The 26308-nt window shown below is 37.2% G+C and overlaps 1 protein-coding gene and 2 long non-coding RNA genes across 6 annotated transcripts; all 3 read right to left on the bottom strand.

Annotated features, from left to right (window-relative positions):
- Positions 1–529: 529 nt before the first annotated feature.
- On the bottom strand, positions 530–2592 carry LOC147524004 (uncharacterized). The gene is made up of 4 exons (XR_015196838.1): positions 1854–2592; positions 1696–1725; positions 1057–1271; positions 530–795 (listed from the first exon to the last, which is right to left on the bottom strand). It is a non-coding gene; the product is annotated as an uncharacterized LOC147524004 (long non-coding RNA).
- Positions 2593–2927: 335 nt separating this feature from the next.
- Positions 2928–6249, bottom strand: LOC147524003 (cationic amino acid transporter 6, chloroplastic-like). 3 transcript variants are annotated; one of them, XM_086562876.1, is made up of 6 exons: positions 5765–6249; positions 5612–5671; positions 5264–5486; positions 4624–4954; positions 4007–4241; positions 2928–3730 (listed from the first exon to the last, which is right to left on the bottom strand). In XM_086562876.1, the coding sequence occupies exons 1-6, from the start codon at positions 5994–5996 to the stop codon at positions 3177–3179; spliced, it is 1635 nt and encodes a 544-aa protein (XP_086419002.1). In that variant the 5' UTR covers positions 5997–6249; the 3' UTR covers positions 2928–3176. The 3 variants fall into 3 exon arrangements, with proteins under 3 accessions (XP_086419002.1, XP_086418995.1, XP_086418998.1); XM_086562869.1 differs by having other exon boundaries at positions 5612–6249; XM_086562872.1 differs by having other exon boundaries at positions 5321–5486; positions 5612–6249.
- Positions 6250–21150: 14901 nt separating this feature from the next.
- LOC147524002 (uncharacterized) lies at positions 21151–24758 on the bottom strand. Of its 2 annotated transcripts, none has more exons than XR_015218303.1 (2): positions 22762–24758; positions 21151–22096 (listed from the first exon to the last, which is right to left on the bottom strand). It is a non-coding gene; the product is annotated as an uncharacterized LOC147524002 (long non-coding RNA). The 2 variants fall into 2 exon arrangements; XR_015218304.1 differs by having other exon boundaries at positions 22860–24758.
- Positions 24759–26308: the final 1550 nt, after the last annotated feature.

Genomic DNA, 26308 nt, shown 5'->3' with positions numbered 1-26308 from the left:
GATGTACTGCTAGAGTCCGAATATCTCCAGATTTTATCTACAAACAAACAAATGTATTGATCAGTCTATCATTAAAAGCACTATTGAAGGATTTGAAGCAAAAAAAAAAATTCTGATTCTAAGTAAGAAAGAAGAAAAGCGCGTTTCTAGTTTCTGAAGAAGAACTCCAATCCATCATTGCAGCTATCGCACGTGCAACATTACTTGCAGTACTCTGCAGTACTCTTCTCCTCCTCCATAACCTTTTATTGATGAGGTTTGCTTTTTGCAAGGCTTCTAAACAAAAATTTGTTGGTACATTTCGATTAATAGAAGTAGTGAGGCCGTGAGGGTGGAGTCCTTATCTCTTGAGATCTCTATCTCTTTTCTTATTGGTTTCTGACACTTTGAGCTTCAATTGTTTGTCACCTGATAGTCTCTAAGTCTCTATACACCATGAAAAACGCCCAAGATATTTCTTGTGTGGCTCTTCCACCTTTCATCACTTCAATTCCCACCCTTCATGTCCACACATATTATCCATAAGAGTCCACATCTGTAATAATTCAGAGAGAACATCCAAGAAATATGCAATTACATTTGATATAGCTGCTATAAAAACAAACATCAATGGAGTGGAACCAGCTAACAGATGCTTCTAAGTGAGACGGCTTCTATAGCTACAAACGAAAAAATTCTAAAAGCTACACAACATCGTAATCTTTACTATAGACTTACCTTTCTACACTCGTTTTGTCAAGAAAATGAAGATTGCTGGGATCGATTTTGAAATAGGCGACAAAGTACGTAGGAGCCCTGCTAAAAGAAAACACCTAAGTATCGAATAAGGAATTATATAGCTAGAAGCTAAAAGACTTAAAGTAGAATGCATGCCGCTGCTTGTGGTCATCCCTTTCGTAAAAAAATGTTGGAAAGGTTATGTTGGCACAACAATTAATGATGTCCCTGGGTGTTTAGTGTTGCGATGTCCCGATCCCTCATGTCGCTTTCTTTGTTGGTCATGACATGATCAATTCTTTGGTTTCTAATGAAAGTAAGGAGAAGTATTCCCGTTACCTTCTTAGAACCTTTGTTGAAAGCAATCATAAAATCAAGTGGTGCCCTGCACTTGGCTATGAGAATGCTATAGATTTTGAAGTTGGAAGTGAGAGCTACAATGTTTGTGCGGAGGACGCTCATAGTGACCAAGTGGATCTTGAAGAATAGTGATGAGTCTGAAAACGTCAACTGGATATTAGCTAATCCGAAGGCTTGTCCTGAATGCAAGAGACCTATTCAGAAAAATGACGGATGCATGCTTAGTAAGGAATGAATTAGGTCTCCACGGTTACCCTTATGCATTAATTAATACAATGTATTTATTCTGACAGAGGTGGTGAACACGATGATAAACTTTATCAGGAAACACAATCTTTTCTACCGCTTGTAGCAATGGAAAGGAACTAAAGGCTAAATATGAATCCATGTACCAGGAACTCAGGAAGAACCCCGACAAATTAAAAAGGTGATTCTACTTGTAAAAACACAATTAAGTAATGACTTAAATTTAAGTGCATAGTCGGTGTAGACTATCTAAATACTTAATACAAAGTATTTTGCAAAGTGCTGCTAGGCATCATAACAAAAGCTAGTAGAAGTGATAATCTTATGCATAAAGTAAAGCTAAACTGATGAACTTGAGAGAGTAATTCAGACCTTTAGAAGAGGAATATGGTGATTCTTAACCTGCAAGACAATGATGCAGCGACATAAAAAGTGTATACCAAGAATTTAACAAAGTAACAAACGATTGACCACAAAACATCCAAATCGTGACAGAAAACTTCAGCTGACACGGGATTCATCGGTCCTACCTGTGTTCAGAGAGTGGGCATTTGAGCATTTTGCAGCTTGGTGGGATCAATTACTCTTCTTTCTTTTGATACTCTTGTCACAATTGGAGGATTCATCGATCTTGTCTTCTTTTCTTTAGAGAGATAGATGTTCATAACAGAGGCCTGGCTACAGATAATTGCAGGCGTGTTCTCGAGTGAACCTACTACGCCTATGGATATGGGATCAATTACTCTTCTTTCTTTTGATACTCTTGTCACAATTGGAGGATTCATCGATCTTGTCTTCTTTTCTTTAGAGAGATAGATGTTCATAACAGAGGCCTGGCTACAGATAATTCCAGGCGTGTTCTCGAGTGAACCTACTACGCCTATGGATATTACGTACCTGAGCATGAACATAAGAAGAGGGAGTTATTTGAGTTCGAGTTAGAACGTCTTCATCTATGTGTAGAGAAAGAGTTTCAATCACTTCCGTGCAAAGCTAAAATTTCTGACCAACACTACCTGTAAAATCCTAACTTTAATCGATAACAAAACACTCTTCCCCTTTGAGGTTTTTCAGATCTTCTTCTTCAGAGAAATTGTATAGACAGATTAGAGATATGTTGATATTTTGAGAGAATTTGGAGTAGGGTGAGGTTTTGTTTCTGTTTTCGGTGGTTAATTACTCAATTACCCCGGCGTATAACTCAAATATGAGCGTGTATTTGGTTTTTGTTTTCCTACACATGAGAAAAGACCAAAACGTTTTTTTATAATTTGCTAAACACACCAATAATAAGGCTAGCTTGGTAATCAATATTGTAATTATTTTTTAAGTGGAGACTTTTTTAAAAATATTGCTGATGTGGCTCTCTGTGAGGATATTGGAAGAAACGGATATTAATATAGGTAGGATGGATGGTAAGTGTTTTAAAATACCTGGACTGAAAAAAAACCGTTATAATGCTTTGTTCAAACCCATTACGATAGACTAGTCCATGCCCAGCACATACAAAAGAAAGATTGGTTATAGTCGGGTCTGAGTTGGCTCCACAATTATACAACAGTTATAAGTTTATAACATAGAAATACAAATCAAAACACTGAATGAAAAACAGGAAAGAAGAATATCATATAATGATGGTGGTATCACAATGAGAATGTGATGTACGTTCACATTGTACTGTGAAGGAGGAAGTTACAGTCATTAATGCCCTCCTTTCTGAAGTTAAATATTTCATTTCTCACTTAAAGCTAGTGGCTTCTTATCATCCTTTGGGTGATCGATAAGAACAAAAGCATATATATTGAGCAACTGACCAAAATAGCACAAAAAGAAAATACCCCATTTCTTGGTTGTTAAACCATTTGGATTTCTACCTTACTTCGTTGGGTGGATGAGTTTGGGTTTACCTCATCAACATTCTTCTCTAGTTCTTCTACAGTGTAAGCTGAGTGAACACCGTAAAATACATAAAACAAACTAACCACACAAGCCCATATACCAAACCTTATGAAAGCCCTTTTTGTTATGGTCGTCATGAGGAAGATATTGAGAAAGATTGAGGATGCAGCTGGCCATGGCATTAATGGCAATGACCAATCAGAGGGACGCCGGATGCAGGGAACCATGTAGTGGAAAATGGTGGTTATGGTAATCGACGCACCACCAAATAATGCAAGACTCCACCAATGTTCCTTGAACTTCCATGATACCGAGAAACCAACTGAGCATGATGTGAGAAGCAACAGGAATAGTAGAGTTCGGAAAGGTAGATTGCTTCCTATAACCACGTATCTCCGGTAGATAAGTGCATTCGCCACCAGGTAGAAAACTAGGAGTGTGCCAATAGAGACCATGTCCAATATTATTTCAAGTTCTGTAAAGAGTGCAATTGATGCTGTACATACGCCTGCAGCACGAACCAAAAACAAAGAGGATTTTCAAGACTTCTATCATCCTTTTCAGTATAAATTTCTTCCTTTTGCTATACGTTTTTAACTGAAACTATAGTATGTATAGTATGAGAAAATGCACACTTATATGGTAAGGCATATTGTTCTTCCATTGAAGAGCAAATTAGCGCTGTATTCCGTGAAATGTTAAATTAAAATGCCAAAAGGAAGTTGTAATGGATGTATGCATTGAAATCGTCGCTACCATAAACAAAAAAACAAATAGTTCATACCTAAGAAGAGTGTGGCATTCATAGGGGTGCCTGTAGAAGGGTGCACCTTAGCTAACCAGAAGGGTACTAGCCGAGCCCTCCCTATAACACACAAGTACCTGGCTTGTCCTAGCATTGCAACTACAAGAGAAGCCACAATTCCCAAGCTTGCACCTGCACCGACAACATTGCTTGCCCATTTCCAATGAGCAATATTTTGGAATGCCAAAGAAAATGCTGCTGGTGAATTGGATATCTAGGCATGAGAAATTAGATTACTTAGTATATAATTACTTCCAGGATATATTTTAGTTTTTATCATCATGAATTCAGGCATCATAGTACATTTCGACTCGACAGATCTTCTGCAGAAATTGCGAGAGTTCAACAAAAAAAAGGCAGATATGCAGATTTTCAATAGATATATATTAAAGGGCTCCTGACCTAAATTTTAGTTGCACAAGCAACATGAAGTAACAGTAGTTGATTTTGCGATTCCGTATTTTATCCTAGTCTGACTTTATCTAGGCTAATTACAGAAGTACTAAAACTCTTGCCAAATTGTTTAAAATGAAATTCTTCTTGATATAATATACCGATACCTAGTTATCAGTACATAATGAAAATAGAAAACCAACCTTATCATATGGAACAATCACACATAAAGCCAGGGACACCAGGCAGTAGAGTATGGTGACAATGAGTACAGATCCTATAATGCCGACAGGGAGGCTCTTTGATGGGTTCTTGATTTCTTCTGCCATAGTTGACACAGAATCATAGCCAATATAACTTAGGTAAACTCTAGCTGCTCCATCCAAAACACCTCTAACACCAAAAGGAGTTAACCCTCTTGGCTGTATCAAATTATTTTTACTTCCATTGCAGAACCCGGCAACTATGATGAAGCAAAAGAAGACCACATGAAATACTGTCATAACAAGGTTCAGTATAGAGCTTTCCTTGGTGCTGTTACAACAAAAACGAGATATTTGCATTGTCACTCAATAAGTTAAAACAAAAATCTTTTTGTTCCCAATATCAACAACGTGATGCAAGATTCAAATGTAACAATTGTAACATTAAGGTACTCTCAGCTCGCCATAATACACTACAAATAATCTGCCACCTGACAACTTAATGTTCAGTTAAAAGCTTTTGATATTTAAAACACAAAAATTTGACTACAGTACAGGAACTAAAAGATTATCGTAAGTGAATTCTTAACCAAGTTTAAAGGTTAAAGTTATGATAACTAGAAGTAGTAAGGGATCAAACCTATGACACAGACAGAGAGTGAGCAGAAGAACTAGAGCAACAGCTGGAAAATCCAACCTATTATAACCCTCAGCTAACAAACCTACTTCAACTCTCCATGAGTTCTTATTCATCTGACCAAAAGTGCAGGAAAGATATTCTGTAAAACTTCTTGCAACTCCAGCATTTGACAATACATATTCCATTAGTATGTTAGCTCCAGCAAAATAGCCCACAAATTCGCCTGCATCAATTGATATAATGTTTAATAGAGGAGGCCTAGAGAAAACGTATATCCAATAATGACTGGACTATAAGAAACTTAAGCATTTTATAAGAAATCAGCTTCATCACTATGACTTTCCATACCAAAGGTTACTCTTAGATAGCTAAATGCCCCACCAGCAACGGGGATCTCGACACAGAATTCTGTGTAACACAAGGAAGAAAGAAATGCTGATATTCCGGCGATGATATAAGAAATGAAGATGGCTGGGCCTGAGACCTCATGTGCTACTCTACCTGTTGTTACAAAAACTCCAACTCCCAGCATTCCTCCAATACCAATTGCTATAAGGTCATACCACCTGAGCTTTCTTTTCATATCTGCACCAGACCTAAGCCTAACCTGGTTAAGTTCCTGGTCTGGAGTCCATGTAGCTAAAACTCTATGTCTAAGCCTATGGGGAGTTTGCGAGAGAGTTTTTAGGTAAGTTAGGAACATGTTGTTAGGTGGTGATGGAAGATTGTCCATGTTTGTGATTCAACTGTGTTCTTTGGTTTTCTATATAGAAGCTGAGGTAGTGGATTTATATATACTTTGCCAGATGCTAGAGATTTCATTAAGAATGTGCAAGAATTCTTAGAATTCCTGGAGAATACTCATTTTCCTTTCTTTTGGTTTGTAAAGACAAGTTTCTCCTCGAGTTCGATAAAGAACTACCTCTACCCCCAATGACAAGGAATGTTGTTCTCACGTACGCGTAATCTCATGCCCTTATACTCTATTCTAGTTTGGGTCTTGTCAACTTCTGATGGTGTGATTTGGTAGTAATCCAGTCACAATTAGAATTAGAAAGCTCCACCCAGCTTAATGCAAGGTTGCGCAAGAGACTTGTCTTACCTTCCTATCACACAGTAAACTAGTAAAGAGAATTTTTTATAGGGTGAACTAGTATTACCCCCCACTAGATGAGTCAATTAGGATTTCCCCCCACTAGATGGGAAATTAGGGTCTCCCCTCTAAATACACACAAAAAAATTTCGGTCACCCCACTTTGACTTTTTTTTTGTGTGTATTTAAGGGGGAGACCCTAATTTCTCATCTAATGGGGGGGAAATCCTAATTGGCTCATCTAGTGGGGAGATAATACTAGTTAACTCTTTTTTATATATGAACTAGTAAGAGTAACGATCGGCCAAGGCATAAAGAAAGATACAAGTCTTTCTCGTATGAACTTTACGGAAAAGACATCATAAGCATTCCGCACTTTGTTAAATAAAGTAGCCATGTGACTACCTTTTCCACCAGTTGAATTTGACATAAAGATTACGCCAATCAAATGACCTTGAACATGCATGAAGTCGATCCATTCTCTAGCTCTTTTTATTGCTTTATTTTTGTGTATACATCAAGTGAAAGGTAGTTAATTGTATCTTCACCAGCACATGGAGAGAAGCCATAAGTTCTTGGCTGATTTTGGAGCAAACAAAGCGACTACAATGCCGTCTGCCAAGACCTATCTGCTTGAAGGAAGGCCAGCTTGGATGTTCAAGTGGGAGTCTCCTCACTTAGCATATTTTCAGTTTGTGAACTAGAGGCAGTGCGCATGATTGGTAATGGTATGGAGGATCTACCTAGTAGGGAAGTCATATCCATTACAATGATGCAGTCTCTCCTCTATATAGGGTTTTTCCTTCTTATATTGTTTTTCTCATTTCACTTTCTCCTTCACCTACCGTGTAACTTTTTTTCTTCTTATTAATAAAATTTCAAGCTCACTTAGTAAAAAACATTTGTGTATACGTACTTAGAGCGACGCTAAAATAAGACATAGTATGTACTAATGTACTTTATTTGTATAGAAAAGTGCAGTCATGATGTATCAATATATATTGTAGAAGCCCCAATAGTGCAAAGATATAGACTCTCACTTTCGTATATATTTTACTCTGTTTTTTTTTGTTTTTTTCGATAATTATATTTTACTCTGTTCTATAGATGGTTATGCTAGAAAATGATATAGGAATCCACCCTCATTCTGAAAACTCATCAGCAAAGATCATTTCAAACAAAAAAGATCTTGAAATCCAAAGCTTTCTTACTTTGAAGGAGGAGGTTAATTCACTAAATGGATATCCCCTGAGGTATATACATCAGCAACTATGATATGATTCAACTTCAATTTACTGATGTGAACTTATAAAAGATGTAACACCACTGCAGAAACATATTCATTCTACGTACAGATTCTCTGGTAATGAATGACTCAAGTTTAAAGGCATGGCTATATGCATATATAAGTAGCATATAGAGTATATACTTGGCAATCATTTCCCTACTGCCACTTTGAAGGTTGAAAATATATAATGTCTCATACGAAGAAAACACAATAGTCTTAGGAATTACCTAATATGCGGAGAAGTATCTTTAGGAACTGAACTATTTGACAATACATTATGTTTCTTCTGATGCTTAATTTTGCACCTTTTGCACATTCCAAGTTGTTGAAAAGGTGGAGCCATGTGAGCTTTCGGGCTAGAGACAAGGTGCTGCTACGATAGGTGGACCAAAGAGCGAAAGCAAGTCTTTATGGATAAAGTGAAGACAATTAAGTCTACTCAAAATGGCGCATCGGCTTTCGCCTTGGGGCTAGGGTCCTTCAATGCCGCGGGGGAAGAAGGGCTCTCTCTCTCTCTCTCTCTCTCTCTCTCTCTCTCTCTCTCTCTCTCTCTCTCTCTCTCTCTCTCTCTCTCTCTCTATATATATATATTTTTGGTGAACAGTTACCAATGTATTTATGATATATAGTAGCCCCCCTCCAATATTAGTGCTAGTAGTGAGAATTAGTGCTAGCAGCCCCGCTCCCCCACCCAATATATATATATTGGGGGTGTATATATTGGTGAACAGTTACCTTGCATTTATGATTTTTGAGCAAAGTGGGGGGCACTACTAGCACTATATATATATATATATATATATATATATATATATATATATATTCTTAGCACTAATTTCACTACTCACTCTCCGGCCCCCGTGAGAGAGTAGTGAGAATTATATAGCCCCATATATATATATATATATATATATATATATATTTTTTTTTTTTGGTGAGCAGTTACCACTGTATTTATGATTTTTGAGCAAAGTTAGGTGAGAGGCTACAACGCAGCCCGGTCATTTAACTCATAGATCCGCCCCTACTTCAATGTAATCGGTGTGGGTCTGTATTAACCTTCGAAATATTTTTAAAAAAAAATAGTTGTTGAAAAGCACTTGGTCAATATGATTGCATAGCAACTACTGTTGGAGTTATCCCTCACATGAGGAGAAAAAGAAATTCAGTTTGTGTGAAGAAGGCTAAGTGCGTGCGCGCTCAGTTTGGTCTTGCCCAAGGCGCGACTAGCGCCCATGCCATGAACAACTTCCAGTACTTTGAGGGCACGCGTGCTCGACATTTGCCTTGTTGAGAGTGCGCCCGCGCCCATGCCTATTTTCGTCAGAATTTCTATTTTTGTGAAACCGCTAGTTTGAAATATAAGGTTTGTTTTTTTTTTGGCAAAACCTAACACATAACCAACACAAAAAAAGGCAACACAAGAGAGAGAGAAAACCCAATCTTGAAAGCAATCAAGATTGAGAGATAACCTTTACAGAGAGACAAGCCTGTAAAGAGAGAGGAGTAATCTAGTAAGGTGAGAGACTGAAAAGAATGATTGTAATTTATAAAATATAATATTCCTTCCCACTCTATAAAAGGATTAGCTCTTGTGGAAGTAGGCACCATGACCGAACCACAGTATATTTTTGTATTGTGGTATGCTTGTTCTTTCTCCTTACATTATTATCTGTTGTTAATAGTTGTTTAAAGAGTTGGGCATGTTAGCTAGGTTGTAGTTGATATTTAGATTGTTACCTGGTGATTGTTATTGGTCCTAGTACAAGTTATCTATGTAGTGGGATCAATTGGTATTGGTATTAACCCCAACAAGTGGTATCAGAGTTAAGGTTAGATTAACCTAGGGTGTTATCCAAACCTAGCCTAGAGGGTGTCTGAACAAATTTCTGAGAGGAGGTTTGAGTTGAAAATAACTTGTAGAGATGGACCATTCCATGAACACTCACATGACGAGTATGAATAGGAAGAACTACATCATTTGGAAAACCAAGATGAAAGACTTGCTCTATTGCAAAGACTTGACACAACCCATTGAGAATGGAGGAGAAAAACTGGAATAGATTGTTGTGGCTGAGTGGAGCAAGCTTGACAGAAAAGCAATTGGGTACATTCGACAGTGGATTGACGACAGTGTCTTTCACCATGTATCCCAAGAGACTACAGCTTTTGGCTTGTAGAAGAAACTCGAAGACCTCTATGAGAGGAAGTCGGGCGGAAACAAAGTGCTGCTCATTAAGAAGTTTGCCAACACGAAGTACCAAGAAGGTTTTTTAATGTCTGAGCATCTTAATGAAGTACATGATACCATCAATCAGTTGCATTTGATGAAGATTAATATGTGAGACAAAGTTGAGGCTTTGTTTCTATTAAACTCTCTACCCAAAAGTTGGGAGACGTTAGCAGTTTCTCTACACGGATTTGCTAAGGATGTAATCATTTCCATGGAGATGGCTACCGCGTCTTTGTTGAATGAGGAGACTAGAAAGAGTTCAAGAAGCAGCTCCTCTCACTCAGAGATCCTTGTCACAGAGAAACAGGGGAGAGGTAGAAGCAGAAGACTATCTCATTCTAGAGGTGATGACAGAAGCAAATCTAGGGGTGAAGCTAGAACTCCTAAGGCAGAGAGGCAATATTACTACTGTGCCACCAAGGGTCACTTCAGGAATGAGTGCAGAACACTAAAGAGGGATGAGAAGAATAACTGTGTACATGAAGACATGGTAAAGAGGAATGGAAACTCAGGCAGAGATACAACCGAACTAGTCGATGATGATCTAGTGGGAATTGTGTCAGATTGTGGTGATTACTGTCTTAGTACCTCATGCTAGGATACAGAGTGGATGATAGATACATGAACATCCTATCACGTCACATAGCACAAGGGATTCTTCACTACCTACAGCTGTGGTGAATATGGTGAAGTGAAGATGGGTAACAGTGGAGTCTGGGGATGTTCACATAGAAACCAATGTCGGATACACCTTGACACTCAAGGATGTAAGACATGTCCTTGACATTCGACTAAGCCTAATTTCCACTGGGAAGTTAGATGATGATGACTTTGTAAACTCGTTTGGCAGCGGGGTATGGAAACTGAGCAGAGGTTCCATAGTAGCAGCCAAAAGGAAGAAAACTTGCTCTCTTTACAAAACATAGGCTAATTTGTGTAAAGCAGAAGTAAATGTGGCAGAAGAAGAAGCTTCCTCCGAACTGTGGCACAAGAGATTGTGTCATATGGGCGAAAAAGGGATGGAAGTGCTTGCCAAACATCAAAGGTACAAAAGTTCTTGCCAGACACATTTAAATAGATGTACTCATTGTTTGGTAGGAAAACAACACAGGGTGTCTTTCCAAAGATTCCCGTTTCATAGAAAGGACGACGTCATTAAACTAGTGCACACAGATTTATGTGGTCCTATAAAAGTAAAGTCCCACGGGGAAGCTTTATACTTTGTGACCTTCATTGATGATGCATCAAGAAAGATATGGGCATATAGTCTGAAGACCAAGGATGAAGTACTTGGCGTGTTTGAGAAATTCTATAGCATAGTGGAAAGAGAGACAGGGAAGCTTTTGAAGTGTATTCGCTCAGATAATGGGGGTGAGTACATTGGGATGTTTGAAGACTATTGCCAGAGTCATGGGATTCGTCATGAGCAAACCGTTCCCAAAACTCTACAGCAAAATGGTATAGCTGACAGGATGAATCGTACCATTGTAGAGAGGATGAGATGCATGTTGTCTCACTCTAAGCTACCTAGAAGCTACTGGGTAGAAGCAATACGCACAGCCGTACATGTGATCAACCTATCACCGTCGAAGCTTCTAAATAGTGATTATCCATAGAGAGTATGGTCAGGCAGAGATGTTGATTATGGATACTTGAGGGTATTTGGGTGCAGGGCATTTTTGCATATTTCGAAGGATGAGAGATCCAAGCTTGATGACAAAACCAAGCAGTGCATTTTTTTGGGTTATGGGGATGAGAAGTTTGGCTACAAACTCTATGATCCGATTAACAAGAAAGTAATCCGAAGTCGAGATGCTGTGTTCTTGGAAGACTAAACCATAGCAGACTTTGAGGAGGGTGAGAAGATACAGGCTTTTACTAATGATCTTGTTAATTCAAAACCAGAAGTTCATACTGTGGAACGTATAGAAGACATTGAGAATGTAGATAACCATGAATTTGAAGCTCATGATGATGATCCTATTGCTCATGATGGGATAGAACTTATTGGTATAGAAGATGCAGATGAAGTGCATGAACCACCACCTGAGCAAGCAGAAGTGCATCCTCCTGAGCCACAAGAAGCTAGGGTAAGGAGGTCAGACAGAGAGAGACAAGCTTCAACCAAGTATCCACTATATACGTATGTTTTACTATCTGATGGTGGAGAACCTATGTACTATCAAGAGGCTCTTGAAGGTACATACTAAGAGAAGTGGTTGAAGGCCATCCATGATGAGATGGATTTTTGCATAAGAATCACACTTATGAGTTAGTTGATAAACCGAAAGGAAGAAAAATTCTCAAGAATAAGTGGATCTACAAAGTCAAGCATGAGGAGAACAATCCATACCCAAGGCACAAAACCCGCCTTGTAGTGAAGGGATTCGGTCAAAGGAAATGTATTGACTTTGATAAAATTTTCTCTCCTGTAGTGAAGATGATTTCTATCTAGGTGGTACTGGGTATGACTGCAAGTATGAACCTGGAGGTTGAGCAGCTAGAGGTTAAGACAACCTTTCTTCATGGAGACCTTGAAGAAGATGTCTACATGGACCAGCCAGAGGAGTTTGAGATTAAAGGCAAGGAGCACCTAGTATCGTGATAAAGAGTGCGTATGTGTGAAGAGCGGTAATCGAGGCAAAGTGGTACATAAAGTTTGATTCCTTTATGGCGAAGCAAGGATACAAGAAGTCTGCTTCCGATCATTGTGTGTTTGTTTAGAAAATTTTAGATGGGGATTTCATAGTGCTCTTGTTGTATGTGGATGATATGTTGATAGTTGGCCCGAACATCAACAAGATATCCAAGCTGAAGAAAGAATTGAGTAAGTCCTTTGAGATGAAGGATTTGGGTCAAGCAAAGCAAATACTTGGGATGCGGATCACTCGTGACAGAAAGAGTGGAAAGTTGTGGCTTTCTCAAGAAAGCTACATTGAGAAGGTGTTCAAAAGATTCAACATGGATCAAGCAAAGCTAGTCAGTTGTCCGCTTGGTGGCCAGTTCGGCATGACAAAAGAGATGTGTCCAAAGGGTGAGCATGAGCAGAGTCAGATGGAAAAGATTCCTTACGCATCCGTAGTGGGCAGTTTGATGTATACAATGGTGTGTACAAGACCGGATATGCTTTCGCCGTTGGTGTTGTAAGCCGATTTCTATCAAATTCGGGTAAAGAGCATTGGGATTAAGTGGCTATTGAGATATCTCAAGGGAACTTCCAAATCGTGTTTGTTTTTGTGGAAGTAAGCCCTTACTTGAAGGTTACACTGATGTAGACATGGTAGGTAATGTTGACTCGATGAAGTCCACCTCCTATTATCTGGTTACTTTTGCAGGGGGAGCAGTTTCTTGGCAATCTAAGTTACAAAAGTGTGTTGCCCTCTCCACTATAGAAGCCAAGTATATTGCAGCCACTGAGTATTGCAAAGAGAGGCTATGGATGAAGAGGTTCTTCGATGAACTAGGGCTAAACCAAAAGCAATTTGTAGTTCTATATAACAGTCAGAGCGCCATCCATTTGAGCAAGAATCCGAGTTTTCATTCTAGATACAAGCACATACATGTGCGTTATCATTGGATTAGAGAAGTACTCGAAGATAAACATTTGTGCATTGAGAAGATCCATACCGGCAAGAACGGGTCGGATATGATGACCAAGGTCTTACCGAAAGGTAAGTTTGATGTTTGTTGCGCTACCGCTGGAATGGTAGTACACTCTTCCTGTTGATTTGGAAATTTCATGGAGGTATCCCACCTCACTGTTCGGGAGGGGGAGATTGTTAGAGTTATCCCTCACATGAGGAGAAAAAGAAGTTCAGTTTGCGTGAAGAAGGCTGAGCGCGTGCGCGCTCAGTTTGGTCTTGCCCAAGGCGCGACCCGCGCCCATGCCATGAACAACTTCCAGTACTTTGAGGGTGCGCACGCTCGAAATTTGCGTTGCCGAGAGCGCGCCCACACCCATGCCTATTTTCATCAAAATTTCTATTTTTGCGAAACCGCAAGTTTGGAATATAAGGTTTGGGTTTTTTTTTGGCAAAACCTAACACATAACCAACCAAAAAAAAAAGCAACAGAAGAGAGAGAAAACCCAATCTTGAAAGCAATTAAGATTGATAGATAGCATTTACAGAGAGACAAACCTCTAAAGAGAGATGAGCGATCTAGTAATGTGAGAGACTGAAATGAGTGATTGTAATTTTCCTTCCCACTTTATAAAAGGATTAGCTCTTGTGGAAGTAGGCATCATTGGCCGAACCACGATATATCTTTATGTTGTGGTATGTTTATTCTTCTCCTTACATTATTATCTGTTGTTAATAGTTATTTAAATAGTTGGGCATGTTAGCTAGGTTGTAGTTGATATTTAGATTGTTGTCTGGTAATTGTTATTAGTCATAGTACAAATCATGTATGCAGTGGAAATTGATTGGTATTGGTATTAACCCCACCCCAACAACTACCACCTATATTTCACCTCACTATAACTTTATGTAATCACATCCACTTGTGACCATTTCCAATAATAAAGCATTCGAACCACATTTAAGGTTCTCAACCTCAAAATAAAAAATTCAGAGTTATGTGATGCCTTTATTTAAAAGACCAGTAATAATCTCCATGACATTAAACCTAGTAGTTACTTCTGTATCAGCCCTTAACTGATCGTAAGAATACATCAATCCACTCCTTAATAACTATAACATTGAAAATTACAAAACAAAGAATGGCAAATGGAAAAATGCACCAATCATTATATTCATCCTAGAATCAACTTTGAATTCAGTTACGTACTGCACTATCCTCTGAGGTACCAAAAATTCAGAATATTGTTCCCATGGACTGCAAGGCTGGTCAACCAAACTGTTTCCCAGTCAGCTAAAGCCATGGCTGCCATGCTAAAGCTTTTGTATTAACTTACAATTGACCTTTCTTTTATATTTAGTGGTCCAAGTTTCAAACCTTTACCAGAAAGCTAAGATTCTTTGGGCGTCCATGACAAAGAAAGCAAATAATTGACAGTTTCATGAAGAGTGATATCAGACGATGTTTAAATCATAAGCATCTTAAGTTTAAATCCTTATCAAATGATGCTTAAGTTGAGCCACAGAGGAAATTGGTGAGCCTCGGTCCCTGAAACAGTATTTGACAGTACAATGTGTGCAACATTATTGACAAGTTGAGAAATTCACCATAAGTTAACATATGCGTGGTAAATTATACGTCTATGGATTTGTCTCTGATGATATGATTCACAGCAAGTATATATTAAAGGTTTTTAGTTAGGGTAGTATAACTTACAAAAGCTACATTTTTTGTTTAGAAAAGGTAGTTGTTGAAAAACTATGTAGTACTTGTTGACATGTATGAGACTCTAATATGATAATAGAATTGACCCTTCACATAAGTTTGAGCTTATGGAAAAATTGACCCCGAGAGAGTGTTGACATATATGAACCTCTAATATATTAATAGAATTAATCCATAACTCAACAACATCTACCTTAACTTTCGGGACCAAACCCTTTGGCCAGTTACAGAAAAATAGATTTAAAGCTTGTTATAATGCATACAAGATTCCAAATCCTAAATAACTTCCCTCTTGGATAGTTGGAAAGTTTTAATGGCAACTGAGGCATTTGACCCAGTAGAAGGGTACGGTCTATATGTAACTCACAGTTAGGCTGTTAGCCCAAAGGTGCTTTCCTGTGACTCATTATTTTTTAAAGAAAGAATCAGTTCTAGCAGTTAACGGTTTGATGAAGAGATTATGTGTATTAAATTAAATTCAAGTAGGGGGGGGGTGGGGGTGGTTTTGGTGCAACATCCCCAGCAAGCTTATCTTGACCCTTCTCTTTAATTTGTTTCCTTTTCTGCACCTTAGTATCAAGTCAAAAGGCATTCTTTCTTTGTGGTTAGAATCAAATCCAAATATCTTGGCAGCCACGGAGACAAAAGAGAGTAGTTCTTTAGCATCATTCTTCATATCATCAAACAGAACTCTTGATCACTAGTATGTACGTTAGTCCCCATCTTTTCCAACGTTGTCTTACTTTAATTCATGCATAGAAAAACAAACATAGTCTAAGAATTTAAGGTTTGATTAAGAAATTATTATTACTCACCTGTATTGCTTGCGTCATCCATGTGTCACCATGGGCGGGGGATCAATTCAGTTCTGTATCACTGTATGGCAAATTATTACTTTCAAAATGACAGTGCACTGGAGAGTAAGAGCACCATGGTCATCACTAAAATGAGAAGGCAGAATGGAGTTAACATCACCGCAGCCTGGAGGGAGACCAACTTAGGGTCAGCGCAGACAGATGTGCAATGTGCAAGACACAGAGCAAATATGACCAAAAAAGGGAATCAAATATACCGAGCTTCATGCTTAATAATCTCCAAAACCAGCACAGTAATTATTATAGATTTGTAAGCTGATGTAAAATGACAAGTCGGTACCAAGTTACTGCAAGTCATTTCATGTCTTCGATCTTAACAACTTGCCTTGTAACATTTTTTCATTCTTTTGCTATTAATCGATCAGTTACCCTTTCAGTAAAAAAGAAATGTATGTAATCCTGTGTCCGCAAATTATTACTTTTGTTTGGAATACTGCGGTGAATAACATATATAACATCAACCAATTAGGCACGCCACAAGAAAATAAAAGGCTCGTGTATAAGTAGTTTAAGTACGAATGGATGTAAAATAGCCAATTATGGTTTCAAGACACAATAAATCATGAGGTTCCTGAACTTTGGCTTTTTATAGTACTGTGAATCTAACAACCAACAAGAATGGTAAGTCCCTTATTTTCCTCATAAGAATAATAACTTACTAGGCATTTAGAGTAGTCTAGGAATACTAGTTGGACACTTGACTTTTAGCGCCACTAGAATATTGTTTGTCCTTATTTTCCTTCTCTGGGTAATAAAATATTATTAGGCATTTTGGAGTAGTCTAGGATGACTAGTTGCTCACTTTGGCACAAACATATTCTTCTATTGAATATTATCTTGATTCTCACGAGTCATGATTACTTGTAAATGCCCTTTCCCTCCACAAAACCTATAGCTTCTCTTTACAATCGAAGGTTGACACTATAATAAACTGTTGTTGCTTCTTCGTCGCCTTTAGTTATTTTTAGACACATTTTCAAACTTTTTCTATCTACACTTCGTTTCAATTTTATATTGCAGTAGGATGGTTAATAAGGAAATATTATTGCTAGTTGCTACAGAGTAAATGTTTTGGGAGCAAATAATGAAATTAAAGCTTACCCAACTCCATGTTCTTTACTTTTCAAGCAAGTAAGTCAAACATCGTTAAAGGATCCCAGTTAGTAAGGACTGCATGCAATGTTTGATTTGCTTGCAACCAATGGTGGAGTGTTAGGATACTTTGAGATTTAGAGGACAGTGACAGTTGATTTAGGATATTTTAACTTCCCATGCATTCGAGTGCCGGCTCTCTTACTAGGTGACCCCTAGGTAAATTCTCCCTGCAACTTGACCTCGGCCTAGAGCCCATCAAGAATGCACTAATCCTCCACGAATTTTTCTCGATCTAAGCATATTTGAAAACTAACGATCCCAAGTTACCATAAAGCGTTCACACTCCATTTTCTAAAATCCATTTCATTAGATACAAAAGTTAAATGATCAAGACAGGGACTTTTTGTGCCTTTGAAATGTAATTAACTAAACATACCTAGTGTGTTAAGCATATTCAAATTAATATGATAAGAAAAGGCAAATGAGAGTGGAACCTAGCTAGATGCTTGATAATATGATTGGTAGTCAAGTGGAGGGTAGTAGGAGGCACAGGGGATTGATTATCTTAATCCTTAAGTAGGCCATCCAAAATCCAAATTGCATTGACCTCGCTCCCCGCCTCTGCCTCCTTAAATAGTGAGTGTTGCTAAAGTTAATTACAACACTAAATATTCTTTCTCAAAGAATTCGAGAAATATCAGCAACAGAGTACCAGACTTAGCTAGTAATAGGGACCTTCATACCAGTCAACTTAATTATTACTTTGGTACTACGTTTTCTGTATATAGATTGAAAGGTGAAAGAAGAAGAAGAATAAAGATGGAAAGAGAACCACCAGTTAAGGTACAAATTAAGACCGGCCTCCTTAGAGGAGAAGAAATAAAGTATAGTGACAACTAAACCATGTATTATTCCTTTTTTGTTTTGTATTATATTGAGGATCACGATATGATATGATTTTTACCAACCAATAGTTATAGTACTCAAGTGCCAATAAACCTGTGTAGATAATGATTATATGTACATGCCAATTGATGCATCATTGCTATAAACTTATAGTGAAGGATTCATATATGGTGAAACTATCCTTAATTTTGGACTGTACGTACAGAAGTGTGTTCAGTGTGTGTGTGCGTGCGCAGTGTGTGAGAGAGAGAGTTCTATCATCCCATAACTTCAAAGTGTGTTTTGCAACTTGCCTCGAGCTACAGCATAAAAGTTGCAACCATTGATCCATTAAAAAAATGCAGAATGCGCAAGCAATCCATGCAAAGCACCCACTTACTAAGTGATTCGCATGGAATAATCATAGCAACCCAACCTTATTTTCTTGTATATGAGTTCTCCATAAAACTACATTTGCAAAGTCCACATAGTATGAATATAGCTTTCTTCATAGACTAGGTCTCATATGATGGAAGAATAGAATAACCTTCTTTCCAACAATGGCCCCATGTCATCCGAGTACAATCCATTATGGCTTATTGTCTTCAATGTCATGGGCCGCAGCATTAGCAGTTTAGCACCCCAACTAATGGGATTGGCAACCCTTTGGAATTGGGAGAAAGGCAGAAGAAAAATTGTTGTCCACCTATGTCCTTTAATGTGGTTTACACAATTACACTCCCATCCCAGCACTGCGATCGAATTCCCACATTCTGTGGCATGGCAATTCCGATCCCACAACAACTTATATGATTAATTGAGGGGTGCCCGACCATACCAGGGAATTCACTAAAGGGGTGCTAATACCGCCGCCCTATTGGCTTGTGAAGATTATAAGGGTGGTTCAGGGTTGATGACTTAAGGTGAAGATACCCTCACCTAGAATACATTATGCTGAGAAAACAACTGCTGCTATTACGAAATGATTGGAACTTCATAACTTATTCATTCATCATAAGCAGAGCCATGAATGAGGGGAGGCCGGGAGGGAATTGATTATATTAGTTAAGGGAAAGAGGACTAGATCTTTCTTTCATGAAAAGAAAAGTTTATGCTTTTGGCAAGATAGTAGAATTATTTCCATACATTTACATTATTACTTCTAATCAATGTACACCCCGCACATACTCAACTCAGTAATTTATGTCTCACACTTGATCATTGCTTACAGTTCTAACTTTTAATTAAGAAATGAAATCCAAAATAAGTGCATGATCACTTCTCATTAGCAAGTTCATGGCTATTTGAAGCAGAATTCTAATATATATTGGACAAAACGAGAAATCAATAGAACAAAATTAAACGTTGCACTTAATAATTTCAGTATGATTCAATCAAAAACAATTATAGAAACTAGATGATATTAACAAGGCTGGTCTGCCACCATAGAAAATTATTTTTTAGTACATACTTACAGCACTACACATCCACAATGATAAAGTGGTAATGTCATGACTGACGCGATTAATGATTTGTTCCTTAGATGTGCTGATGTGCATCATCACCAATAGAGTGATTAATTTTCATTTTGCATGTGAATCAGTATTTAACAATAATGCAAGTTCTTTTCAATTTTTGGGCACGGAAATATTTAAGATAATTGCATTTTTGAGCTTAACCATCTTGGAGATGTGGATCACATGTAGTATCTTCTCATTAATTAGTAAATATATAACCTAAGATGTCTTAGGAGTTGGGACAAAATTCTTTAGTAAATATAACCTAGATGCCTCGGTGCAAAATCTTACAATATGCTCCTAAGAATAATGGGATGGTTATAAAAGGAGCACAAGTAACTGAAACAAGAAAATGAGATGAAATCTCGCAAAGGGTATTGAAGAAATGAAAGTATAAAGATGAGAAGAAGAATATTTACTAATGACCACTTTGGAGAAAGTAGATACTATGCATCATACCAATCATATCATGAAAATCTTCATTATAGGAGAACAAACCTGGAAGAATCCAATCAGATAGAGAACAAACGAGAAAGAATGGCTAGGGGGCTAGCTTTCCAATTTTAATGTGGGATTGAACTTGAACTATCTCCTAGGTGGACTATCACATGCCACATGGCAGGCTATGAACCAAAGATGTTATTCTTTCTCTCACTTTCGTCGGATAATTTGGTATAAGATTAGTAAAGACTCTGCATATCAGAAAAGGGAATGTAAAGCAGAGGATTTGTCTAGAAGAAACAAGTCAACATTGAATCTCTTATTTTTTTTATGTTTTTTTTTCGATAGAAATTGAATCTGTTATCTGAGTTACTGAGTATCATTGGCTTCTAGTCTAGATTACTGTTCTTAAGTTTGGTGTCACCACCGTTCTTTAACTTTATTTATTAGTTGTTGCAAATTTGGTGTGTTCAAAACAATGGACAATTTTACAGCCTTAGACTCGTTTCTACTTCGGGTCTCCCTTCGCACTGAAATTTATTGCGTCAAAGAAACTGTATGCTACACTAAACAGAGCAATATATGGATATGAGCCCGTTATATGGATATATGAACAACTTTATATGAACTCTACCACCAAAAGTGGAGGTATAAGATGAGGATTGATTTTTTGTGAGAATAGGCTTCTCATAATGGAGAATCTCCCAACAATAAATCAGTCCAAGCGAAAATACTTAATCTTGTCAAAAAATATTTTGAAAATTGAAAAATTTGGACGGTTGGATAATTTTATAACATTGTAAGCAAATTTTGAGATATCTAGACATCTTCAAATATACTTATTTTTTCTAAAAATGATCTATATTGTGGAGAGAACATCTCTACTAAAAATCAATTTCTAATTCATTGTTTTTCATAGTGGAATTCGTATAAGCGAAGTTCATCCAACAGGCAGAATATAAATATATAAATGCTCGATGAGTAGGCTCCAAATTGGAATGTGAGTTTCAGGGCATATCTGACAGGTTCAAGAAGGTCGGTATAACGCAGCATCTGAGGGTCCATCCTAATTTCACGGCACGCTTGAGAAACATTATCAATTTTCCCTTAACGGTCACAGGATGTGGCAGAACAATATCCGAACATGAAATTCTTAGGAAATGAAACGATTGAATTTAGAAGTTAGGACTGCATGATCCAAAATACAAAAATAAATACAAATGGAAGCAAAACCAGAATGAAAGAAAAAATGAACTCAAAACTTGTCTTGATTCTACATATCAATGCTTGAAGAATATGGTCCGATTTCATTATTCATCCAAGAATATCGGTACTCAAGTACAATAGGACCAACATGTCTTATTTATAATTATTGAGAAACAACAGTAGCGAAACTTCATCAAACAGGAGGAACCTACCAAACGGACTAGCCATGTAAACTGTTTATATGTGCACCTATTCTTCCTCAAGTTCCGTCATCTTGCGTGGGTAGCAAACTGAGAACTTTACAGGTAATATTACCTTAGTCAAATTTGCACATGTAATGAACAACAAAAGAACTCAGTTGTAGGGCTGAAGTCGAATTTGAAAGGCCGCAAGAGTACCTGCAGACTGAATTATGCCAAAAATGTAAATACAGCAGAAATATCTCATTCCGCAAGCTGACTATATATCATGAGATGAAATGGGGCTGCACTACACCTTCAACCTAAATGGTGTTGTTGCAGTAAAACCAGCCAGGTTTTAGGTCCATATAAAACACGGAATACTATCACTAGTCAAATAATGGCCGTCCCAAAAATTCTTGGGTGGGGGACTATAAAACATCTTTTGCCGTTCGATTGAGTTGTATCTTCTTATTTGCATGTCTGCCTAGTAAAGATGACATATCTCCAATGGCAAAAGTTGGGCACAAACCCAAAATACACGTCCAGGTCACTGTTATATAGAATTCAAGCTGAAGGATCTGCGTAGCTGATGCTTACACTTATACTCACTTCAATATGCTGCACAGTTTCTGTTAAATCTGCAATGACAATTGTTTTCATACATCTCATTGGAAAAGGAGCTTGGGCTACATGCAAATTATCACCTTGTATCTGCAAAAGAGAGGGTGAAAATCTGAAGATTTGTTGAAACTAATAATGTACTAATAATAGATAATAATGATAATATACCCAAGATTAAAAAAGTGAAAGTAGTAATAATAAGAATAACAATGATGGTGATAATACTAACAAATGCAATGAAACTCAAAATTCTACAAAGCAAAATAAAACAAAAACAATAAAAAAGGCAGAATAAAACAAAATAAAATAAAAGAAAAGACAAAGTGATGTTTCACTGTGATCTTGAAGGTGTTCATCAATTCAACATTCTCAAGCAATTTCTAAAGAGAGATACAGTGATTTATGAGCTTCCATTGACTATTTGAAACTATACCCGAATTATAGTTAAAGATACAAAGCAGATGAACAGAATTGAACTTTAAGTACAATGGAATATATGAAAGCAGCAGTCAGCCTAACCCCAGCTTACTTAATTAAAAAAATAATTTAGAGAAGAAGAAAACATTGTTAGGTGGGGTTTAAGTTAATTAAGAATTTTAGTACAGACAAAATGTAGCTGTACTGGTACCATAATAATATGCTTTCCAATTCAAGTACTAAAAGTACCATAATATTTAAAACACTACAAGCAACATTGATAAAACAGGGGGGGACCACAAAGAGGTTCCATGTGATGTGTAGTGATGTTTTGTAACCTGTTCATTCTTTGAAGGACGGCATTAGATCAAGCATGCTCTTCATTTCAGGAACTATACTAGATATTCACAATAAACTACCAATCAATCACACTGACCATAAAAAGTGGGGACCTAAAGGTTTTCATTTGCTCCTAAATGCAAGTTTAAGACCTTCTTTTGTAGAAGACTGTACTGAACCAAGCCAACAAGATCTGATAGGTCAACCTTTTATAGTTTTACCTTAAAAAAAGAGGTTACCACTATGTAGTTCCACTTCAAGGAATAAATTTCGATTTATCAATGTGGAATTCAGGACTTGTGGTCCATCCTTATTCCAGCCGATCTTTATATGCACAGAATAATATCTTCTTTTACCACCAACTTGGTTCACCGAATAACAGAACAATTAAGCACACAATCTTGTTGAAAATATTTTATGCTCTCATGCTAACACGAGACTAGGCTTTTTCCTTGTTAAACATGTCAAAGTTCTTTCTTAACGTGTAGCCTTCATATCCCAGCAGCTTTCTACACAATGACTGCACGAATAGCACAATTCCTTCTCTCTTTTTGTTACTTTCGACTGGCCAGTCTTTCTTTTTTTCAATTTCATGCTTTCCTAAATTAGATAATTTTCAAAAGCTTCGCGCTTCAATGTTCAATGTTATCCTCATTGATATCTATCCCGAGATATTTTAGATTATGCTTTTACTTTCACTTAGATATGAGTAGAATTCTAGAATATATTGATAAGTCCAAGGTAAATTATTACATAGGGCTCACTCTCCTAGATATGGAGGAAGCATGTGACAGAACTCCTAGCTCTCCCATATGCGAGTAAAGCCCATTACACATAATACTACTAAGGCTGTGTTTGATTGGAGGTGTGGCAAATGCAAATCATGGCGAATGCAAATAAATGGCACTATTCACTTGTTTGTCACTGTTTGATGTGTTTTTTGAGTCGTGGCAAATGCAAATTGGATTTGCAACAAGTTGTCATTTGCCATGATTTTGGTGGCAAAATTTACTCTGGGGGAGGTGAGTAAATTTTGCAACGAGAAATTTGCAACCAAAATAAGTGAACCACACTGAAAAAAAAAGAGCCCGACACAAAAAGAAAAAGAAAAAACACTCTCAATCACGAAAAGGAAATTCCCATCTCGAGAGGATATTTCAAAATCAGTCCAAACGGTGTGGCCAAGTCGTTTGGGACTTAGTCCAAACGGTGTGACCACACCGGTCAAAAGGCCAAAAAACAGAACTTCATATTTTTTCCAAGTTCAAATCCCAAACGACACGGTGTGACCACACCGGTAAGTTTTTTTTTTAAGTCCAAATCCTAAACGACATGGCCACATCGTTTTGGACTCAGTCCAGACGGTGTGACCAGACCGTTTGTTGTGCAAAACGAACGACCTAGCCGGGTTGTTTAAGCCTAGGGTTGTTTAAAACAAAAACATGATATTTACCACAATATCATCAAACAGTGGCAAATTTAATTTGCCACAAGTTATTTGCAATTGTCACATAGCAAATTTGCCAGTAGCAAATGGTGACAAAATTTGCATTTGCCACACCTCCAATCAAACACAGCCTAAGAGTCTAACACTATCACCTAGACAAGCACACTCAAGACTCCTACATTTCAACGATCCATTTCAACGATATAAAAAATACGGTTAAGAAGTGAAATATCTGCCAAACTGTTTCCAGCTAAATATTCCATCCAATGGTAGCATAGGTAAGAACTGCCAATTACAAAGTTTGTCATATCAATTAACACGGACTCTACATCTTCGTTTAAGAGATTTGTTTTTACTGCTTTGAATCTATGAAATGCGTGTACCACTACATACTTATAACTGGCTTATCGACTGCAAGATTATCTTATGTAGGACAAAACAACTGAACAAGACCAAGCCCTCCATAACTTTTCCAGAGGTAAAAAACGGACAGTGTTCGTGATGCATGGGCATTGATGACATCATGCTGATGTCATCCTAAACCCAATGTTCTAAAAAACGCTAGGCGGTAGTCGGACGGTAGGGGAGCGCCTAGCGCCTAAGCCTTCTAGGCGGCGCCTAGACGGGTTAGGCGCTAGGCGGTTTTATTTAATTATTTAATTAATTAATTTTTTAAATATATATGTATATTGTATAATTAATTTTTTTTTCTCTGGATAGAACAGGTTATTTCACTTATTTGATACGTGGCAAGACCTCAAGACTTAGCTTGATATCAAAGTTGTTGGAATTGAAAAGGCAAAACGAAATGGAAAAATGGGTCATCGTTTTCTTCTTTCTTTCATCATCTGTTTCTCTTGGTTGAAGTGATTGTTTTTATGTAATTGTATTGTATGGTAAACTGTATGAATTTATTGCAATGGGATGAACGACTTTTAATGAAATCAATATTTTCCTTTTGCCGGTTGAATTGACATGAATTGAATACTTCTTCATAAGCGCTCCACTAAGAAAATAGAGCCCCGTGATGTGAAGACATAGTTCAAAACCTATCTTCACCGATCGATTGATCACTACACAACCGCCTGTAACGTAACAATGGCTACTCAAAGCATGCTCAATACAAATCAATTTTCAGGTGAAGATAAATCGGACAGCCACTAAAGACTCAATGATCTCCAATACGACTATAACCTATTTGTTTATTGTTTCATACAAAGTATTACATGATTGCACGATGTTCAACCCGTGAATGGATACTTACACATCTACAAGACCTTTACCAAAATTCAATCAAGAATTGGTGCCTTTAGGAACCTAATAAGATATCTAAAATTCTAAATGCAAAACAAAAGGAAGTTGTGTCTACAAAAAACCATAAATTTGGGTTCGGTTCGGTTTAAAACTTCAAGACTTTTCAATATTTAATTTAAGCTTGATTTACATAGCTTATGCAAAAGTTTTTAAAACTTCAGATAAACATATTTTATGTTCAAGTCCTACCTCTTTAATGACAATATTGCACTTTTAGGTGATGTGGGTAAAAAGAAAAAAGTTATGCATAACAAATTAGGTAACAAACCAAATTAAGGTCCTAACATAACAAAATGCATAACAATTTATTTGACTATTTCAAAAATAGAGTAACAAACCAAATTAACAAAAAAATACACTTTGGTTCGGTTTAAACAAATGCATAAATCGAAAAAAACAAATGTTTACAAAATAGAATTGTTCTAACAAAAGGTGGAAATATAACACTATTTGTCTACTGATTTTCCGGTTCTCCATATCTCTCTAAATAAGATATCTAAAATTCTAATTCAAACTCATAGTCATGTTCTCCTTCATCCTCGGTTGTCCTCATCTTCAAGACTTACAAAATATAATTTCATGGAACTAACTTCAACATTTCTAGCACTTCTTTAGGCTCTAAGACATCATAAACAATCCGGGATGTTCTCCAACCATTCCCCAATATTAAGTATGTAAAAAGTGCAAAACCGTTGCAATAACAAATAGGGTAACAACATTAATCACATAACATCTGTTGCATAACAAGTTTATTTGACTATTTGAAAATAGAGTAACAAACCAAA

Source organism: Coptis chinensis, chromosome 1 (genome assembly GCF_015680905.1).
Source record: "Coptis chinensis isolate HL-2020 chromosome 1, ASM1568090v1, whole genome shotgun sequence".
Taxonomy (NCBI): domain Eukaryota; kingdom Viridiplantae; phylum Streptophyta; class Magnoliopsida; order Ranunculales; family Ranunculaceae; genus Coptis; species Coptis chinensis.
The sequence above is the reverse complement of the archived record's forward strand: the minus strand, read 5'-3'. Positions and strand labels throughout refer to the sequence as shown.